Raw genomic sequence first — 18234 nt, forward strand, 5'->3', positions numbered from 1 at the left:
TCATGACCTGAACCAAAGGCAGATGCTTAACCGACTGAGCCACCCAAGTGCCTCTCTATCCCCTATTCTTAAATAACCCCTCTTTTTCTTCTTTTCAGTGGTAGCATGGAAGGCTCAAAATAGATGGATATTAGTTTCTGCTTCCAGTTCAGTGGATCAGGGGCTTTGTCTCCTTTTTGACAATTCCCTCCTTAGGAACCAAGAGTTCTCTCTCAACAGAGCCGAAAGTTGTGGGGACATGAAGAAGATACTGTGTGGTGGCTTACTGGGGACCATAATGAGAGGCCCACCACCATGTTTGCCCCTTGATTCTCAGACTGTTGTATTTTGACCATGTATTGGTCAAATGCACATCATGGAAGACAACACCGCAGCGTTGGCTCCCAGCTAGGGTTGTCACTGAATCTTTGAAAGTCCATTCAACCATTGTACCTAGCTAGCTGCTTCTGGGTGATGAAGTTTGTGGTAAGACCAGTGAATTCCGGGGACGTGCCCATTACTGCACTTCATTTGCTGTGAAATGAGTTCCTTTGTTGGAGTAGTGTGGGATACCATGACAGTGAATAGGGCTTCTGAAATGGAAAGATTTTGATTCTAGCATAAGCACTGCAGGTGGGGAAAGCAGTTGCAGAGAAGAAATTGCTGTGTGTGTGTGATGGGAAGGATGCAATGTAATCAACCACCAGGTGCCCTAGTGAGGCTCAGCCTTGGTTTCTGATGTTGGCAGGTGGAGAACGTAGCCGTGGGAATATCCACGTCATCTTGGCGAGAGGAAGTCCATGTCAGGCCCAGGCAAAGCCTCCATCTTTGCCACAGAGGAGTCCACAGAGCATACACTGGGGATCTGGGGAAAGGGGCTTACTGGCCTCAACTGAAGGCCATCTTATTCATTTGATTACTGAGAGTCTGCCCTGTAGTAAATACCACTTGGTGAGCATTCATGCAGGACACAAATACCCAGTGTGCCAATTTTGAAAGGTCTGAACACATGCTGGTTTTCTCTTTCTCACTCTCCTGACCTCTGGATGCTGGAACACCCCAGCTTTCAATCCTCATGTCTTTACTCCATTCGAACTCTGTCTCCTGGTGATCTAATCTAGTCTTGTGTCTTTAAATACCATCTAATTATAGACAATTCCCAAACGGATATTTCTGTCCTAGATTCTCTTCCCTCAACTTCAGACTGATTTATTCAGCTGACTATTGGACTTCTCCATTTGAATTCTCTTAGGCACCTCAAACTTCATGTTCAAAGCTAAACTTCTAATCTTTCCTCCAAATCTCCTTCTTCTATAGTCTTCATCTCATAAAATGGCAACTCTGTGCTTCCCACTGCTTAGTCCTGAACTCTGAGGGTCATCCTCAATTCTTCGCTTTCATTCATACCCCATAGCCAATTTGTCAGCTCTTCTGCCTGACCCTACCTTCAATATATATAAACATCACGTCCCTCATGTCCCTTTTCCTGTGCTGTTGCTCTGCTCTAACACACACCATGGCTCACCTGGATGATTTACAACAGGATCCTAATTCACTTTTGTCCCTTCCTGCCTTTCTCGACACAGCAACCAGAGTGATCCTGTTAAAAGAAGCACCCTCTATTAAAATCCTCCAGCAGGCCCACATCTCACTCAGTAAGAACTGGAGTCCTTATAATGGTTCACAGGTTCCAGCAATATCTAAGTCTCCCAATAACTCCCTGACCTCATCTCCTGCTCCTCTCTGCTCTAGCTTCATTGGTCTCCTTGCTCTTTCTTGAATATGCCGGGGGTGCTCCTGCCTCAGGATCTTTGCATTTGCTGCTCCCCCCGCCTGTAATGTTGATTACTCAGATAGCCACATGACTTAACCTCTCGCCTCATTCAAGGTTTTGCAGGAGAGCCAGTTTTTCATAGAGGGCATTCCTAGGCTCCTTTATCTTCTCCTTTTCTTTAATTACCCCCCCCCCCATAGCACTCACCATCATCTGACTATGTCCTTTACCAACTTGTTTGTTTATCTCCCCTGCCAGAATGTCAACTTTATGAGCGCAAAGAAGCTGGCTTATTTTCTTCAGTGCTGAATCCACACTACCTGGCAAATAGGAAGCATTCTGTATGTGTTTGGTTAGTGAATGAGTACAACAATTATGGGGACCTGAAGTTAGGCAATAGAGTGGACTGAAACATATTTCAGAAGACGCAGTGTTTATCCTGCTATGTGTGGAATGAGAGAGGAACCAGGGGTCATGCTGAGATTCTGTCTTGAGACACAGAGTTGGTTAAAGGCCCTTATAAAAAGCAGGGAAGGGGATGACAGCTTTGTGGAATTCCATACCTTATATATTTTGTACTATTTCCTTGCCTCTTAACTAGATTGTAAACTCATAGCAGGCAGGGAGCACTCCTTATGTCCTTCTGAATTTGGCACACATCTAGCATAGTTCAGGCCACCCACTTGGTGCCAGACATCCTGGTAGTGGAGATCAGTCAGAGTTTGGGCTGCAAGTGCTCAATTTCTCTTCCCTGGTTGGGGGGTGGAATACTCCCGGAGGTGTGAGGAGAACCTTGGGACTCAGACTCTGCTGGAACTGAAAAGTACGCTCTTGTAGGTAGTCCCAGAGGGGTACATTTTGGCATTCTTGTTATCTTATCATAACATACCAACTACTTCTGGTAAAGAAAGCCACCGTCCTTCTAGTTAGCTGGAAACAGAGAACTATCGGGCTATCAGGTAAGGGCAGGAATAAAGTGGTAGGTTGTGAGGGGGATATGCAGAGAACCCCATGGATTTAAAGGCACCAAGATTTCAGGAAGGTTTAATGAACCAAAGTAATTTTCCTTCAGAGTAAAATTTTACAGGCATTAAAGGTCCTCCCTTCACTGAATATGCTCACGGGCGAGAGCGTCCTAGTGATTTATGAATTTACATATTATGCATTATCTTTTCAGAGGACAGGAATCCCCCCCAGGCTGCCTGCCTTCCTTCTGAAGCTGAGTCGGGTGTGGGGAGTGGGCAGGTGAATGCACAGGCTCTGATCTGTGGCCTCCTGTATTGCAGTTGGGGTCTAGAGTAGATGAGTCGTTTTTAGGAGGAGCTTAGCAACTCTAGAATCTGAACTACCCTTTTTCCCCCACCAAATAAAAATCACTTGGAATCCTTCTCTCCTGAAGAATAATTATCATACTAATAACTCATATTGCCATAGTACAGCTTCTAAAGCAGGTCAGCTTTCCTTACTTGATTTGAATCAACAACTCCTTGAGGTTGGCGGGGGCAAGTGTATCATTAAGGATACACCTTTAAGGAAAGTAGAGCAGATTCTGAAAACATAAATAAGTTGCTCAGTCTCACGCAGTAGCATATGGCGAGACTGGGTTTTGACGCAGCCCTCAGGTTGCGTGTGTTCTGTTATTTCCAGGCTGCCATGCAAACCCCATCCAGGAGACTGATGGCTAGATCCGGGGGGGTAAGTGATTCTAGACACAGGGACATTTGGAAGGTTCTGAGGTGGAATGGGGCAGAGACTTCTTTCTTTGTCTGCAGTTCTGAGTGTGTGTGCCTCCTCTCTCATAGGAAGTGGGTGGGAAGGGTATAGAAAGCTCCCTTGCCCCCACATAATACTTGCCCCAACTCTGCCAGAGACTTGGACTCCTGAGTTCAAATAGATAATCCTGGAAGCAGCAGGTTGAGGATGACTTTGCCTTTCATGAGGACAGCCGCCATTTCTCTTTTGATCACTTTATCACCAAGAATCTTAGGCTGTGCTTGGCATAAGTCAGGAATAGATGAATGGAAGAGGAAAGGGAAATGGGAAATAAAGACATTAGTTACTGCTCAGTGTGTGTCTAAAGAGCAGGCAGTTAGCTGAGGGCTGGCCTGAGCATCTGGGGGTAGCAGAAGACACTAGATGCCTGGGGACAAGAAAAGTGGAGGTGGATGGTCATCAAAGATAGCACCAGCTGATTTTGTAAGAGGCTAGCCATGTCCTTTATTGTCACCTTATTATATAAGTCCCTTATTATAATATAGTCCCTAAATATATGTATTACTTATATTATGTATATATTATATATAGTAAGTCTCCTATTATAATTAGCCCCCTTATATATTATTTATTAGCTATATTATGTATATATTATATATACACACATAGTAAGTCTCTTGGTTTAATATAGTCCTCCCTTGTTATCGCCCTCTTCACTCTTATAAAACTTTTTATCTACCCATAGCTGACCACAGGTTGGGCTTCCTCTGTCTTTCCTGCATGATCCCGTTGTCTTTTGTGCCTTCTTTCCCGACCTGGCATGGCCCGTGTCTCCAAGTGGCTCGTGTACACATGACATTGCATTCAACACATGACTGCTCCTGCCCCGGATGACCCATGCTACTCTACTCTACCATGCTGCTCCTTGTAGCTCCGTTACTCCTTTCCAAAGGCACCCTCCCCCTCCTTTTCCCCCATCTATCTCTGTTCAATTAAAAACTGAAAGAAAGTGAATGAGCTCCATTTTAGTATGGCCAAATTCTTACCATACTTTAAGTTCCAGCTCATGTAATCTTTCCTTCGTGGAGACTTTTCTGGTCACATTCTATGGACTTAATTGCTTCTTCTCTTCAACTCTTATAGCATGTTATCTGTACCTCTCAAATACATTTATCATCTCATCTCTTCTTTTATTGTCCTGTATCCGTAATTCATTCAGTGGACCCTGTGTAGTGCCTGCCAAGTGATGTGCTATGCATTGGGGATGCAGAGTTGAATGAGACCTGATTTCTAACCTCAGTGAGGCCACAATCTAACAGACAAGTCAGACATATGGAAAAGTCACACTGACCCTGTGTGATGGAAGCTTATGAGAGATGAATAACCAGAGTGTAATTCCAGAGAAGAGGTCAGATGCCAATTTAAGGTTGTGTGTGTATGTGTACTCATTCTATATACCATGGGCCTTTCTAACTATATTTATATATACACCCACATACATGTCTAGGGACTTCTCTCCACACTCTATATGTATGTGTCTGTAGGTATATAGCTTATATTAAGAGAGATACTATTTACTCATGAATTATTCCAATTTATTTTCATTTCTCCTGCTGTCTAAAAGCTCCCAGGATTGTAGCCAGTTAGGTAAAAAATGAGCTTATTTGACAAACCCGGTCTCCCAGAAGTTTGTATAGCTCTTTTCTCATTCCATATCTGTTTCCTATTACCTTCTCCAAGAACAAAGACAACAAAAGTTACCTTCACCCTTGGGCCTTGAGCGCTGGCTCTCTCCCTGAGTCCCAGAGTTTAGCAGGTGCCTTTCTAATTCACCCAAGGAGAGCCCAGTAAATATTTGTGAAATTCATGAGTAAATGCTCAACTCCTGGAGGTCAGGGATATGCTTTTCTCCTATGTGTATGACTACTCATTGCCTCACATACAACCAGCTCACATCACATTTGCAGAATGGAGGAGGTTGCATTCGAGCAGGGCAAGCATGGCGTGTCCCATGGGTGGGAATGCTGGCTCTGTCTCCTGCTAGTTGTGTGCCTTGGTGGGGGGCAACTTGCTTAGCTCTTGGAACTCAGGTTTCTCATCTGTGAAATGGGGGTATTATGTTACACTTGCTCAGTTTCAAAAGTTTGTTGTGAGGATTGAGAAGCACCTAGTGTAGTGTTTATTACATGGCAGGGGTTCAATTAACGTTTGCTCACTGCTTTTCCTTTGTTGACTTTGACTGTCCGCCCTTCTCTGGGGGCATCTGCTGAAGAGGAGTCAAGCCAGGCTTTGCTATGGATCCCGGACTAGCCCTGCTACCCTTCCTGTGCCACATCCCACCCACTGGTGATTCCCAAGGTACACCCGTGTCTTCCCCTTCTGATGTGTGTACTTGCCCAGCAGTCTGGGGCTTAGTGGGTTTACTGCCTCTGCTTTCAGTTTTCTTCTCTGCTAATTCCCTCCTCTCTGGAGGCCTTTGGAAGGCTCTGAGTGGTAGGAGAAGCCAGGGATGGGCAGGCTTTGTTTCACTCTTGGTTTTGTTTGCTTGGCACAGAATATCTTAAGGCTAAAGGTTACATTATCATCTCTTCATAGCTCTATTATTGTCCTTCTGTGCTGGCTCCTGGGGAAAGGAAGCTTCCAGCCCCCAGTTCTCAGTGTTTGGACCTTTCTTCTGAGGAATGCAGGGGTGATTTGGCTGAGACATCTTCCTCCTACATCTCTTACTGCGTGCTTTCTTTGTAAGGTTCAACTCCACTTAAAGGAAGGGATGCTTCTCTAGATGAGGATCTCAGCATGGTGGAAGGGTGGGGTCACCACAGCACAGAGTTGGGAGAGGAATCATGGTAGGATGGAGTCTTTCCCGAGTGTGGTTCTCTGGTTACCACAGGAAGATTTCTGAACCCTACCCAGCACCTACCAAGTCAAACTTGCTGGGAGTGGGACCAGAGAATCTGCATTTACAAGGCTTTGCAGTCACGGTGAAGCTCTAGCTCTACTCATGGAGTGGAAGAACAGTGCTCTGGGCACTTGGTCAAGGTCACACACTATCGAGACATTAACTGGAGTCCTGGCCTCTCTCTGAGCATCAGTTTCCTCATTTGTACAATGAGGGAAATAGACTCGATTAATACCATCCCCGTCTCAAGACTGTGATTTATCACTAAAACAGCATTATCCTTCATTGATTGACTCAAAAATGATTATTTTTAGGAACCTTTGACATGATGAGCTTACCTGTTAGGGAGACAGAAGAACAAACCACAAACCCCGCCTCAATCTAGTTGAGAAGGCAAATCCTGTGAGATCCAGAAGGGATCAGGATAGTGTTTGACTAAGTGCCAAGTTATGTAATTCCGTTTGAAGTGCAATAGGACTTCAGAAGAGCGAGCACTCTGATGGCTGGGCTGGTCCTGGGAGGCTGCCTGGAGAAGGTGGGCTTTAAGTTGTTTCTTGAACAACAGGCAGGCACGTGCAGGTGATAATAAAAGGCTGAGACATAGATGATAGAACGCAGCATGAAAGCAAGCAGGCAGAGATGTGAGAACAGGTTTGGTTTATTTGCAGCCCCTTGAGAAACTTGGATTGTTAAAGCAGAAGACAGTGTCTTGAGAACGTGGAAAAGTGGTTGGAGGAGTGTGTGTGTGTGTACATATGTGCGTGTGCCTTATGTAACAGGCTCAGGAGTCTGGAGTTCATCCTTAGGCAGAGGGAACCAGCAAGGATTTCTAACCAACAAAGTGCACAAATCAAGAGCCAGAATTGGAACTATCTACCATGAAGGCAGAAATAATAGTCATAGAGGTATGGAAGGATGTGTCTGTCTGGAGCCCCCAAGAAGCTGACACCAACATGAGATTAGATAAACAAGAAACATTAAGGACAGAGAGAAGATGGAGGGAGGGAAGAAGAGGGTCTAAACTTTGAGTAAGGAGACTGATAGAATGAGAACAGCTCTGGGTTCTATCCAGGGCTTTCCAGACCCAGTTGTTTGTTAGAAGCTCTATTGGTTAAGTGGAACTCTTACCCCCTACACCTCTTTCTTCTCTCTATGTGGACTTTGTCCTTTTTGGAGATTGTTTGATGTCCATGAAGGCTTGATATTAGGAGAAAATGAAATGGCCTGATTTGCTCCTGCAGAGCTCTGGATGGGTGTTCTGACCTATTTCTAGAAGAGCCATTTGGAGTTTGTTTGTCCAGAATTTGGGTTGGCCAGCACACAGCCAGCCCACGGTTTTACACAGTGATGGTGTGAATGCCTTTGTCGATGAAAGAAGGTAAAATGAAGGGGAAATGAAGTCTGCTGTGTGTGTGTAGGTGTGTGTGTTAATCCAGCGAACGGGAATTACCAGTGCATTCCTAGGCATGTGGTTGGGGAGGGTGGGGATAAATCCCTTGCTTTCATTAGCCCATGAATTTTATAAATGAGGGAACTCTCTCTGAGTGGGAGAGGCAAGGGCCACTGAGTGCCTGTGGGGAGCAATTCTCTGCACTGGATGCACACTCCTTGCTGTTGTGCTGTGTTAATAGGACAGGTAGTTGGTAGATTTTCCTGTTCTGCCAATAGCCATGTCATTGATGTTTTTCTTGGCTTGGCTCTTTCTCGCCCACCCACCACTCTCCACCGAAGAACGCACTCTGAGAAGAGTCCTCCAGTCATGGCACCGCAGGGAAGTTGAACATCCCAAACCAACTTTGCCATGGACTCTGTCTGACCTATAATGGGTCACATCCTTGCATCTAATTTCTTCTTAGCTTACATAAAGGGAATGGAAATTGTGCTGACCGACCCCATGGGGTGCTGGATGAGAATACATCTCAAAGTGAGTGTTCTGTTGTCATTGAAATGCCATAAAAATGTCCAATATAACGGCTGATTATTTTTCTTTAATCTTAAATAGATACCTAGAATGGGAAAGTTCCATCTTGGTAGCAGAAATTCATTATCTTGGAAAGAGTTTAATGGCTGCTGTGCAAATGAACTGAAGGAAGTTAAATTGTGGAATGGGAAGGAGCTGAGAAAAGTGAAATGAGTTGTGCATTAAATTTAGATAAACACAATTATGTGTAACTGGATTATCACATGTGCTGGCAGGCGCTGTCTATTAGGCACCTGTGTCTTGATTAAAATCAATTTAGGTGCACGCGCTTGAAATCCTTGTCAGTTCAGAGTTGTGCCTGAGCCATTGCCCGGGCACACACGGGGCAGCCAGGGGAACGTCTGGTATCCTGGTCTCCTGCTGGAGAGGTGTAAAGGGCATAGGACCAGACTGAGCAGCCCAAGACCATTTCAGGAAACTGCTAACGGTAACAAAGTCCCACTCTCTTTCATGTACAGCTTCCTTCTGGGTTTCTTCATTTCAACTGAGTCAGGAAAGTGGTCCTGGAGTCCAGGGGAGTCCAATGCCCTACTTACTCCATGACGAGGACAGATGCCGGATGGTAGATGGCAGATGACATCAGAGGATGTTGGGGTCTGGGCCTGCCTGCCATTCAAGTCTCTGTGGCTGCTGAGGCCTTAGTGATGGAAACACAAAATCTCTTTGAACCTCTCTGTAGATGGATAGAATTAGGCCCAATTCCTTCTTACCCTTTTAGGTCCAAGTCTGTAAGTCAGAGTCATCTTTAGATCAAAAGCGAGCCCAGCCTCTGATCCCCGGGTGGCTGAGGAGCCCTCAGACCCAGCCGGCTGGTACCTCGCTTTCAAGGAGGACAGATGTAGAGAAACAACTGTCGATACCCAGTTAATTCCTGTTGGCATGTTTTATTTCAAATGCAAAGCATCGTCAGGATTAAAATAAATGCTACCAGTTACGGGATGCATTTAATTAATAACTGTTTTCCCTTGCTTGATCCTATAATACCCCTCCACTCAATGGATAAATACTAAGCCCTCCTCTGGGTGATTTGAGATGAACTGTATATTGTTACACAAACTAAAGTAAGCTTCCTTTTTTCTCCCCTTTTGTTCCTCTCCTCTGCCCTCCTCCCCTTCCCCATTGCAGGTGATACTTATCCTGACCAAGCTATATGACTTCAATCTGGGGAGTGTGACTGAGAGCTCGCTGTGGAGGTAAGTGGATTAGAGGTTCTTAACAAGCTACTCTGGCCTGGCTCACGAAAAGAATGCCAGCCACACGGTTGGGAAGAGACAGAAAACAGTCCTCCTCATGGGAGACCTCTTTAATGCCCGGGGTAGAATGGATGGCCCCACCTGTGAATTCCCCTGGCACTCTGCTTATCTTTTGGGGGGCCTGTCACACCTTCTGCTTGGCACCATTGTTGCTCTTGTGTTCCCGCCGTGTTTCATTCTGCTTGACGAACACACCTCTGGTTAGAGAGAGCAGAAGAGCCTGCCCAGAACAAGGAGAGCCTGCTGGAGGGGGGATTCTTGCCTTGGGTGTGAGTCTTGGCCCACGGACCGTTTCTAGTCCTTTGCATCTGTGAGCTCGGTGGTTCTTACCTGTACTTGTGAGAATAGACACGTGGGGATCAGGTCCACACAGTGGCCTTCGTGGGCTCCTTAAAAAAAAAAATCAACGTATATATGTGTATATATATATATATATATATATATATACACACACATACACATATGTATGTTAGTAAATTTAATGTATATATTTAATAAATACTATATATTTAACAAGTTTATATATTTAATAACCATTTACTATATATTTAACTTCACATATATTAAAATGTATATTGGTAATACATATATTTTAATATAGAGAGAAATGTATATTTTACGACAGCATTGGTATGAAGATAAATGTATTGATATAGTATATGAAAACTTTTTTCAGCCAAAAGTTCATTGAAATCTTGCCATTTGCAATGATATGGATGGAACTAGGGGGTATTATGCTAAGTGAAATACATCAGTCAGAGAAAGACAAGTATCATATGATTTCATTCATATGTGGAATTTAAGAGACAAAACAGAGGAACATAGGGGAAGGGAAGGAAAAATAAAATAAGATAAAGACAGAAAGGGAGGCAAACCATAAGAGACTCAACTATAGGAAACAAACTGAGGGTTGCTGGAGGGGAGGTGGGTGGGGGGATAGGGTAACTGGCTGATGGACATTGAGGGCAGGTGATGTGATGAGCACTGGGCGTTGTATGCAACTGATGAATCACTAAATTCTACCCCTGAGACTAATACTAAGCCTTGTGCCCATTGTGCCTACTGGGTAAGTCTGCTCCGATGGGATGCTGGTCGCAGGGGATGAGGAGAGGGAGGATGTAGGTGGGTTCGGTCGGAGAGAGCTTGAATGAAGCCATGACCTGAGGCGTTGCTCTGGATGGGGAGCATCGGCGCACTCGCCCTTCTGTACATCCCACGCGTGCGCGCACACACACGCACGTACTCACTGCTGACAGCCACATGGGGCAACAGCAAATTGCATCAGTCACCGTGAGTCGGCACTTCACACTCTGGCAAGGCTGTGTGTGTCCATCCCTTTTGCTTCATCATTGGGAAACCCTGGAGAGGACACTGTCCCCAAAGGCCATTCACTTGGCTGCGTCATCATCCCCAGAGCCTTGTCCTGAGGGTTTCCTGTGGTCTTGGAACCAGACGAGGCTGGGGCTTGAGTATCTGTGTGCCTTGCTTCTTCTTCATCTGACCTGTTTGTTTGCGGAGGACTAGCCAGAGTCTGTTTCCCAGGGAGGGGGAGCAGTTAGAGCATCTACTAAATATTTAGGGGTTAATTGCTCATATCGACTCAGGCCTGCCTCCATTTGCACAGGATGTCCAAAACCTAATTTTTGCTGCTCAGTGAAAATTGGCAGAGATATAAGTAACCGGGGTTCGTCTAATAGATGAGAGCATGCCTATTTCCACTCACACAGGACTCCCAGGGAATTAGAGCCTCAAAAACCTTCCCCTCAGATCTAATCCCAGTGATACCGTGCTGATACCTTAAGCCTGACTCCCATGCTGTCTTCTGGGGGCAAATAATGAAACAAGCCAGAAAATCCTGTCCATACAATGGGCAAGAGCTCTACCTGGAAGCCCATGTTTGGCTAGTTCTAGGGGCGGGCCAGGCAAAACCAGGGAATCCAGGCCAGGTGCTTGCAGCTCGAGACCCTGGTGTAATGAAGTGTGTGGCCCTTGGTCATAATAGCCAGTATATTCCCTGGGGTATAGCAGAGACTGCAGGTTGCCGAGTGGCCCTGAGAACACCCTGATGTCTACTTGCCAGGATTCGGGTGGCACCTCGCCCGCCCAAAGAGCTCTGTAACTGCAGGAACCTTACTTAACCTCTCAGTATCAGTTTCCTGGGGCTTCTGTAGCAAAGTACCCCGGACTGGGTGCCCAAAGCAGCAGAAATGTGTTCTCTCTCAGGTCTGGAAACTCGAAGTCTGGAATCAAGGTATCTTTAGGGCCACACTCCATCGGGAGGCTCTAGGGAGCACCCTTGCCTCTTCCAGGCTCGGGGGCTGCTGACATTCCCTGTGGGTGCGGTACTCCCTCTCCGCCTCCGTCAGTCCCCACAGCCCCTCCTCTGCGCCCTCTCCTCTCCTGTTCCTTATGAGGACACTCAGCCATGGCAGTTAGACCCCCGGCATCATCCAGGATGATCTCATTTTGAGATCCTTAATTACACCTGCAGAGATCCTTCTTTCACACAAGGTTCATCACAGGTTCTGGGGATGAGGATGTTGAACGTATTTTTTCTGGGTGGTCACCATTCAACCCATTTCTCTTTCCCTGAATGTAAGTTGGAGATAGTGCAGAAGCTCCCTTTGCTCCAACCACATCGTCCTTGTTGCTGAGACACGCCACCTTCTCCCCGCCACAGCCCTTACCCTTGGCTCTCTCCACTCCCCTCGGCGGGGCCACAGGGCCGGACAGCACTTCGCTTCTTACCCTCTCTGTTCACCTAATCAGGGAGGCCTTTCCCTCGGACTTCACATTCCATCACTCAGCTTGCATTTTCCTCCTTAGTACTTATCACCATCTGGCATGCTAAATATTTTACTTATGGATTGATTTATTGTCTGCCTACACCCACTAACATCTAAGCTTGTGGAGGCAGAATTTTCGTCCGTTTTAATTCAGGGCTGTACTCTCAGCACCTAGAAGAGTATCTGGCACACAGGAGATCCTTAATGTTTGCTCAGTGAATGAATTAATGGATGGATTGCAATGATTAAATGAAATAATAAATGTACAAACCCTTAAGACAGTGACTCACATTTAGGAAGTGTTCACTTAATTGTAATGACTAATGATTACTGTAACCCTCTGTGTTTGTGTAGTGTTAATTCCATTATTGACTTTGTTTATAAGGATCCACTGATGCCAGGGTCCATGTGGTGGAAATTATAGGGCACCAACAGGATGTATTCTGTGTTGTGGATGAATTAGCAGAGATCTTCAGGGGATCAGGGAGGGGAGAAGAGTGATTTAGATTGTTGTTCCTTGTGCTGATTGGAGGGAACTGAAGCATCAATTTCTAGCGACACAAGGATGTTCTTTTGTAGATAAGATTCTCTGAGCTGGGTGTTAGACTGACGAATGGGTTATGATTTGGCAAATGAGAAGTGGAAAAATGTCTCTAGCAGAGGGCAATGGCCAGGTAAGCCTGGGCTGCAGGAGAGAAAGGAGCCAAGCAGGAGGCAGAGAGAGCAGCTCACCTTGGACCAGGGAGGAAGGGTTTGGGGTCTCATCATGTGCACAGAAGGGGCCAAACCAAAGGGGGTAATGCAGAGTGTGATTTGGGATTTGGAAAGCTGGTGGATAATATAGGCTTTCCCTCTGGGTAGATGTTCTATACGAATGCATTTCTGTGCTGTGTTTCCAGGGGTCCACAGGTCTGATAAAACCCCACTTAGCAACCCCTGGAGAGGACTGGAGTGAGAAAAGGGGCCGCTTCTAAACTTCAGGGGAATTTTCCAATGTGCTGGGGCCTCACAGAGTTTCTTCAAACCTTTCATTGTCTGCCCTACTCATCCCCTAAAGATCTGTGTCTCCCATTCTCTTTTCTGTCCTGATAATGATTATGTATTTTGCAGTTCGAGCCTAGAGCACTGTGATCTCCCTCACTAATACAGTGTGCAGAGAAAAGAAACTAAATTAAACACACACCCTTTCAGTTTCATGATTTGGCCCAACATGCTTAACCAAGTTGAAATTGAATTTGGGAATTCTTCTTCAGTTTTCTGTAGAGGAGTAGCCTCTGTCATGACAAGATGACATTCCCTGCCAAGTTACAGTGTGATAGAATTATTCGCCTCACTGGATTAATAATTCAGAGGCCATCTACTTCTAAATAGACAAAAGACTGTTTAAAAGCATTCAATAGGGGGCCAGTAGCTTGGCTCCCGTGACATTCTTTCAGAAACTCCTCAGTGCTGTTATACTGAAGGGGGTCAAACTTTGTTCTCTGCCACCACAAGATGGCTGTGTAAGCTGGTTATTAGCACAACCATCTGTTGGTATCCCTTAGCCAAAGGACATTTTCCATATAGGATTCAAGCTTATAGACTAATGAGGTTGGGAACTGACATTTTTTAAAAGACCCAGGGCTTCACGCTCAGGGCGTTTTCGGTCCATAATGTGTCAAGTCTGGAGGCTACCCATCAGTGAGGAGGGGTGCTGACACTTAGCACCGTTAGAGTTTATAGAAGCCTGACCCAAGGAGGAGAGATGCGATAAAAACAGGGGACCCAGCATCAATGGATCGGTTTCCTCCTCATCAAAGTAATTATGAATGGAAGCTCCGGGACTGATGGCCTAGGTTCAAGTCCACACTCCTCCGCTTAGCCACTGAGTGACCTAGAACACGTTTCTTCAGCGCTCTGTGCCTCCGTGTCCTTGCTGTACCATGAGCTCCCACCTCACAGCATGGGGACAAGGTTTCGCATGAAATAAAATGCATAAGCTGCCTAGAGAAGCGCCTGGCACACAGTGCCTACCCGTGGAAAACACGCAGGGAGAGTTGGTCATCATCGTGTCACCTGGTAGTTGAGCTGCTTCTCTCTGCTAGCTCCCCTACCTGACAACAACAGGAGACACACTGTGCTCTTAGAAAAGCAACTGGCGTGGGGCACCTGGGTGGCTCAGTGGGTTGATCGTCCGACTCTTGCTTTCGGCTCAGGTCATGATCTCAGGGTTGTGAGATTGAGCCCCGCATCAAGCTCTACTCTGCGCTGGGCACAGAGTCTGCTCGTCCCTCTCCCTTTGCTCCTCCCCCTCAAATAAATAAAATCTTTAAATAAAATAAAAGAAAAAGAAAAGCAACCAGGTTGCTCAACCATTTCTCCTGGGGCCTGCAGAGCTGATGCAGGGGCTCCTGGTTAAGGTGTTTCTGGAGCTTACCACTTCCTGCACACATCCTCCTGAGCAGCTTCCCTGCCCGTCCTCCCTGAGTGGGTACCCCTCCTCTGCTCACCACTAGCATCACTTACGCTGTGTTGTGATTTGTTTCCAGCCTGGGAGCCTCTCAAGAGCAGGGCCCGTGAGCCTTTGTTTCTAGATCTACAATGCCTAGCCCTTGGTCTGCACTAAAGAAGGGCTTGGTGATCGGAACTAAAGCACAGTGGCCCCAGATCAATTGCAGCATCAGCCTGCCTCAGCCCGTCACTTTCCTTGTATTGAGTTGTCTCATCGTTCTGCCACTGGGGAATCCCGTGACTTTTCATCTGGTCTGCAAGCTGTTGACTGGACTATTTATTCCCTCCCCTAATTGTTCTGTCAGTGACCTTTCTGGGGGATGCTGTTTTTTTTTTTTTTTAATAGAAAATGGAGACCTTTGGATTTATTAATTTTTTGTTTGCCAAGAAAACCCTGATAATAATTTCTAAGACTTCCCAGAAGTTATTAGTTTACAAATTTTAATGACACTCATGATTTATTTATGTGTTTCCCTCCCTCTACAGCTGCTCACCCCAATTCCTTAGTGGAATTCCTGCTGAATCTGAGTGAATTAATGGAAACAAAACTGCAGATTGGAATGACATTTTTTTGTTAGGCTGTTAATTAAAAACTTTCCATCCTATTCGCTAGGCTCTTCATATGTGAAATCCTGAAGGCTGGCCTGATGATACAGGCTGTGAAATCCTCTCTCTAGAACTGGGGCCTCCTTCTATTTGCTTTTGGTAGTAATAAATCTAGTGAAAACTCCTGAATGGGTTCCAGAGCATTCAATTGAACAGATATTAATTGAGCATCAATTATATAAGCAGCCCTGTGCTCATTGCTGGGGGATGCAGGATAATTATGTCATGCTTGTTATCCTCAAGGAATGTTTCATTTGGTTGAGAGGTAGATTAATGTACTAGGAAACAACATCAGGCATATGCAAGAATAATATGTATATACAAAATAACAGTGTACTCTGCAATGAGTGGTCTTGCTATAGAAATACTTCTATGTTTTTATTATTATCACCCACCTCATTCTATAAAGGATGCAAAACAATTCTAGGAAGGAATTAGAGAAGTGATCAATATGACACCTATTTTTTTGTTTTGCTGTTTAAAATAAAACATCTTATTTCTCTGTTAGGGTGTGAAACTCCTAAGAGGAAAGACTGTTTCATATACTAGTGCTTCCCATGGTTCTCAGAAACACCCAGTAATAGGTGGGATTGAATATGGGTAGTGGTTACAGGAGTGGGTCCTGGATTCAAATTGCCTGGATGTAAATCCTAGCTCTAATGCTTATTAGCTGCACCACCTTGAGCAGTGTTTAATTTTCTAAGCCTCATTTACAATATAATGGGATGACGATAAGGGAGCTTTGTGAGAAGTTAGTGAGATGGAAAATGGAATGCAAAGTGCCTTCAATCTAGTTATTACTTAATAGAATCATTATTATTTGTTCATAGGTCCACATTCTCCTAGCCCAGCAGCTTCTACCAGGTTCTACATGAGTGTTGTACTAATATCTCTAGGAGGGCGGGTGCAGAACACATCTAGAATCCTAAGGGCATAATGCCTGGACATGATACGCTTCTTTTTTTTTTTCTTAAAACAACAACAACAACAAGATTTTATTTATTTGAGAGAGAGAGAGCGAGAAGGGAGAGGGCCGAGGGAGAAGCAGGCTCCTCACTGAGCAGGGAGCCCAATGCAGGGCTGGACACCAGGACCCTGGGATCATGACCTGAGCCAAAGGCAGGCACTTAATCGACTGAGCCACCCAGGTACCCCTAGACAATGATACACTTCTATTGAGAGAATATTCTGGAGTCTTCTCCTTTGGCTACTCATCTGTGCTTGGCAAAAGGGGAAGGTTAACACCTTTCTTGGTTTTTCTACACCAGATGCTGATAATGATACAGGATACAAAGCACAATCTGATTTAAGTTCCCCTAGCATAGTGTTGAGTTAAATCATCTATTACTGGTGATTTTCTTCTTAATGCAACCGTAAGGGAATCTAAGTCCATTGAAAAGTTTTGTTACCTCCCAAGTAATCAACAAAGGTGGGATCGTGTGTAAGCCTCACACATGGCACATCCTCAGAATTGCTTGTGGAATGTGTTAAAAATCTAGATTCCTGGGCCCTACCCGCGATTCCAATTTAGTAAGGCTGCAGATTACTCAGGATGTATAATTTTCAGCGCACCTTAGTGGCTTCTTGTCATCAGATAGGACCAGGGACCAGTGAGCTCAGAGGAAGCTGGGGCTCTGGGCGCATCTCCGTTACCAGTAAATTGGATTACTCTTGCCATCCTTCTGTTTCCTCATAAATAGAGGTGTGAGATAAAATGATCTCTCAAGTCTCTTTTAACTCCCAAGTCCACTGATTCTTCCAACCTGGGAAATCAGACAAGAAGCACGCCACATTGGGATTTATGATGTGCAGCAGGTAACAGCCTCAGTCCTGAGCACGTCCACCTTCTGTCAAAAATCGGGTAGTCACAACAACACAGACACAGCTCTTCTAACGTGCTGCTCACTGATGGATAGTGGCCAGTTGGCAGGTGTTAGCGAGAATACCTCTCCAAACGACTTCATTTAAATTCATTAAACAAAGGGAGCATCATTAAATCTATGAAAGTCTTTGTTTCAAAAAACAGAATGAGAAAGGGCTTTGCCCTAAATATTGAGCCCTCAAACATCTTCCTTTATTAGAGAATAGAGAAATGAGAACACTGGAGAAGGGGGTCTGGATTACAGATTTACTGTTTTCCTATTTATTATGGGAAAGAGGGGTTCTTTTTATGGCCTAGTTTTTTTTTTTTCTTCTATGAGGCAGGACCCAGACATGTATAAATCTTGATTTTTGTCCAGTGGCTGAGAGAATGTAACCCTTTTGTATGAATTGTGTCTGTTGATTGTTATTTTATGTTGTTTTCGCTTTCATCCAAATGCAGTGCAACTTTATCGTGATCATAAATAACCTCACCATTTGGAGAAGGGGTGTGAAATTCTGCCCATCCCTTTCCCCAGCCTGAGCTCCCTCTCATTTTCTCAGCAGTAGATTCATTAGCCTTCTAATGAAGTTAATAAGTAAACAGGATCAGACAGTCCCTTCTAAAATAACATTTATAAAGGGATATATTTCCCTATTCTCTAAGGTAAGCCTTAATTTATTTCCCTGCCAGATGTTCACATGTGTAAAACTATGATAGGTGGGCCTTTGGAATTTGCTTTGAAGCCAAAAAAGAAAAAAAAAAAGGAAAATTTTTAGTTCGCACAGAGCCTATTATTTCCAAGTTTGTAGGAGAGTGGATTTTTACATACCCCATTCCTGCTTTTATATATATATATATATATATATATATATATATATATATATATATA

The 18234-nt window shown here is 44.9% G+C and overlaps 1 protein-coding gene across 1 annotated transcript in view; it reads left to right on the forward strand.

The window, feature by feature from the left end:
- Nucleotides 1-18234, forward strand: part of SORCS3 (sortilin related VPS10 domain containing receptor 3) — a 577834-nt gene that overhangs the window by 161905 nt on the left and 397695 nt on the right. Inside the window, exon 2 of the mRNA XM_035028663.1 lies at nucleotides 9472-9539. Coding sequence (XP_034884554.1) covers nucleotides 9472-9539 — 68 coding nt within the window. The remainder of the gene's footprint in view (nucleotides 1-9471; nucleotides 9540-18234) is intronic.

This window comes from Mirounga leonina, unplaced genomic scaffold (assembly GCF_011800145.1).
Source record: "Mirounga leonina isolate KUSES-001 unplaced genomic scaffold, KU_Mleo_1.0 Mir_114, whole genome shotgun sequence".
Classification (NCBI taxonomy): Eukaryota; Metazoa; Chordata; class Mammalia; order Carnivora; family Phocidae; genus Mirounga; species Mirounga leonina.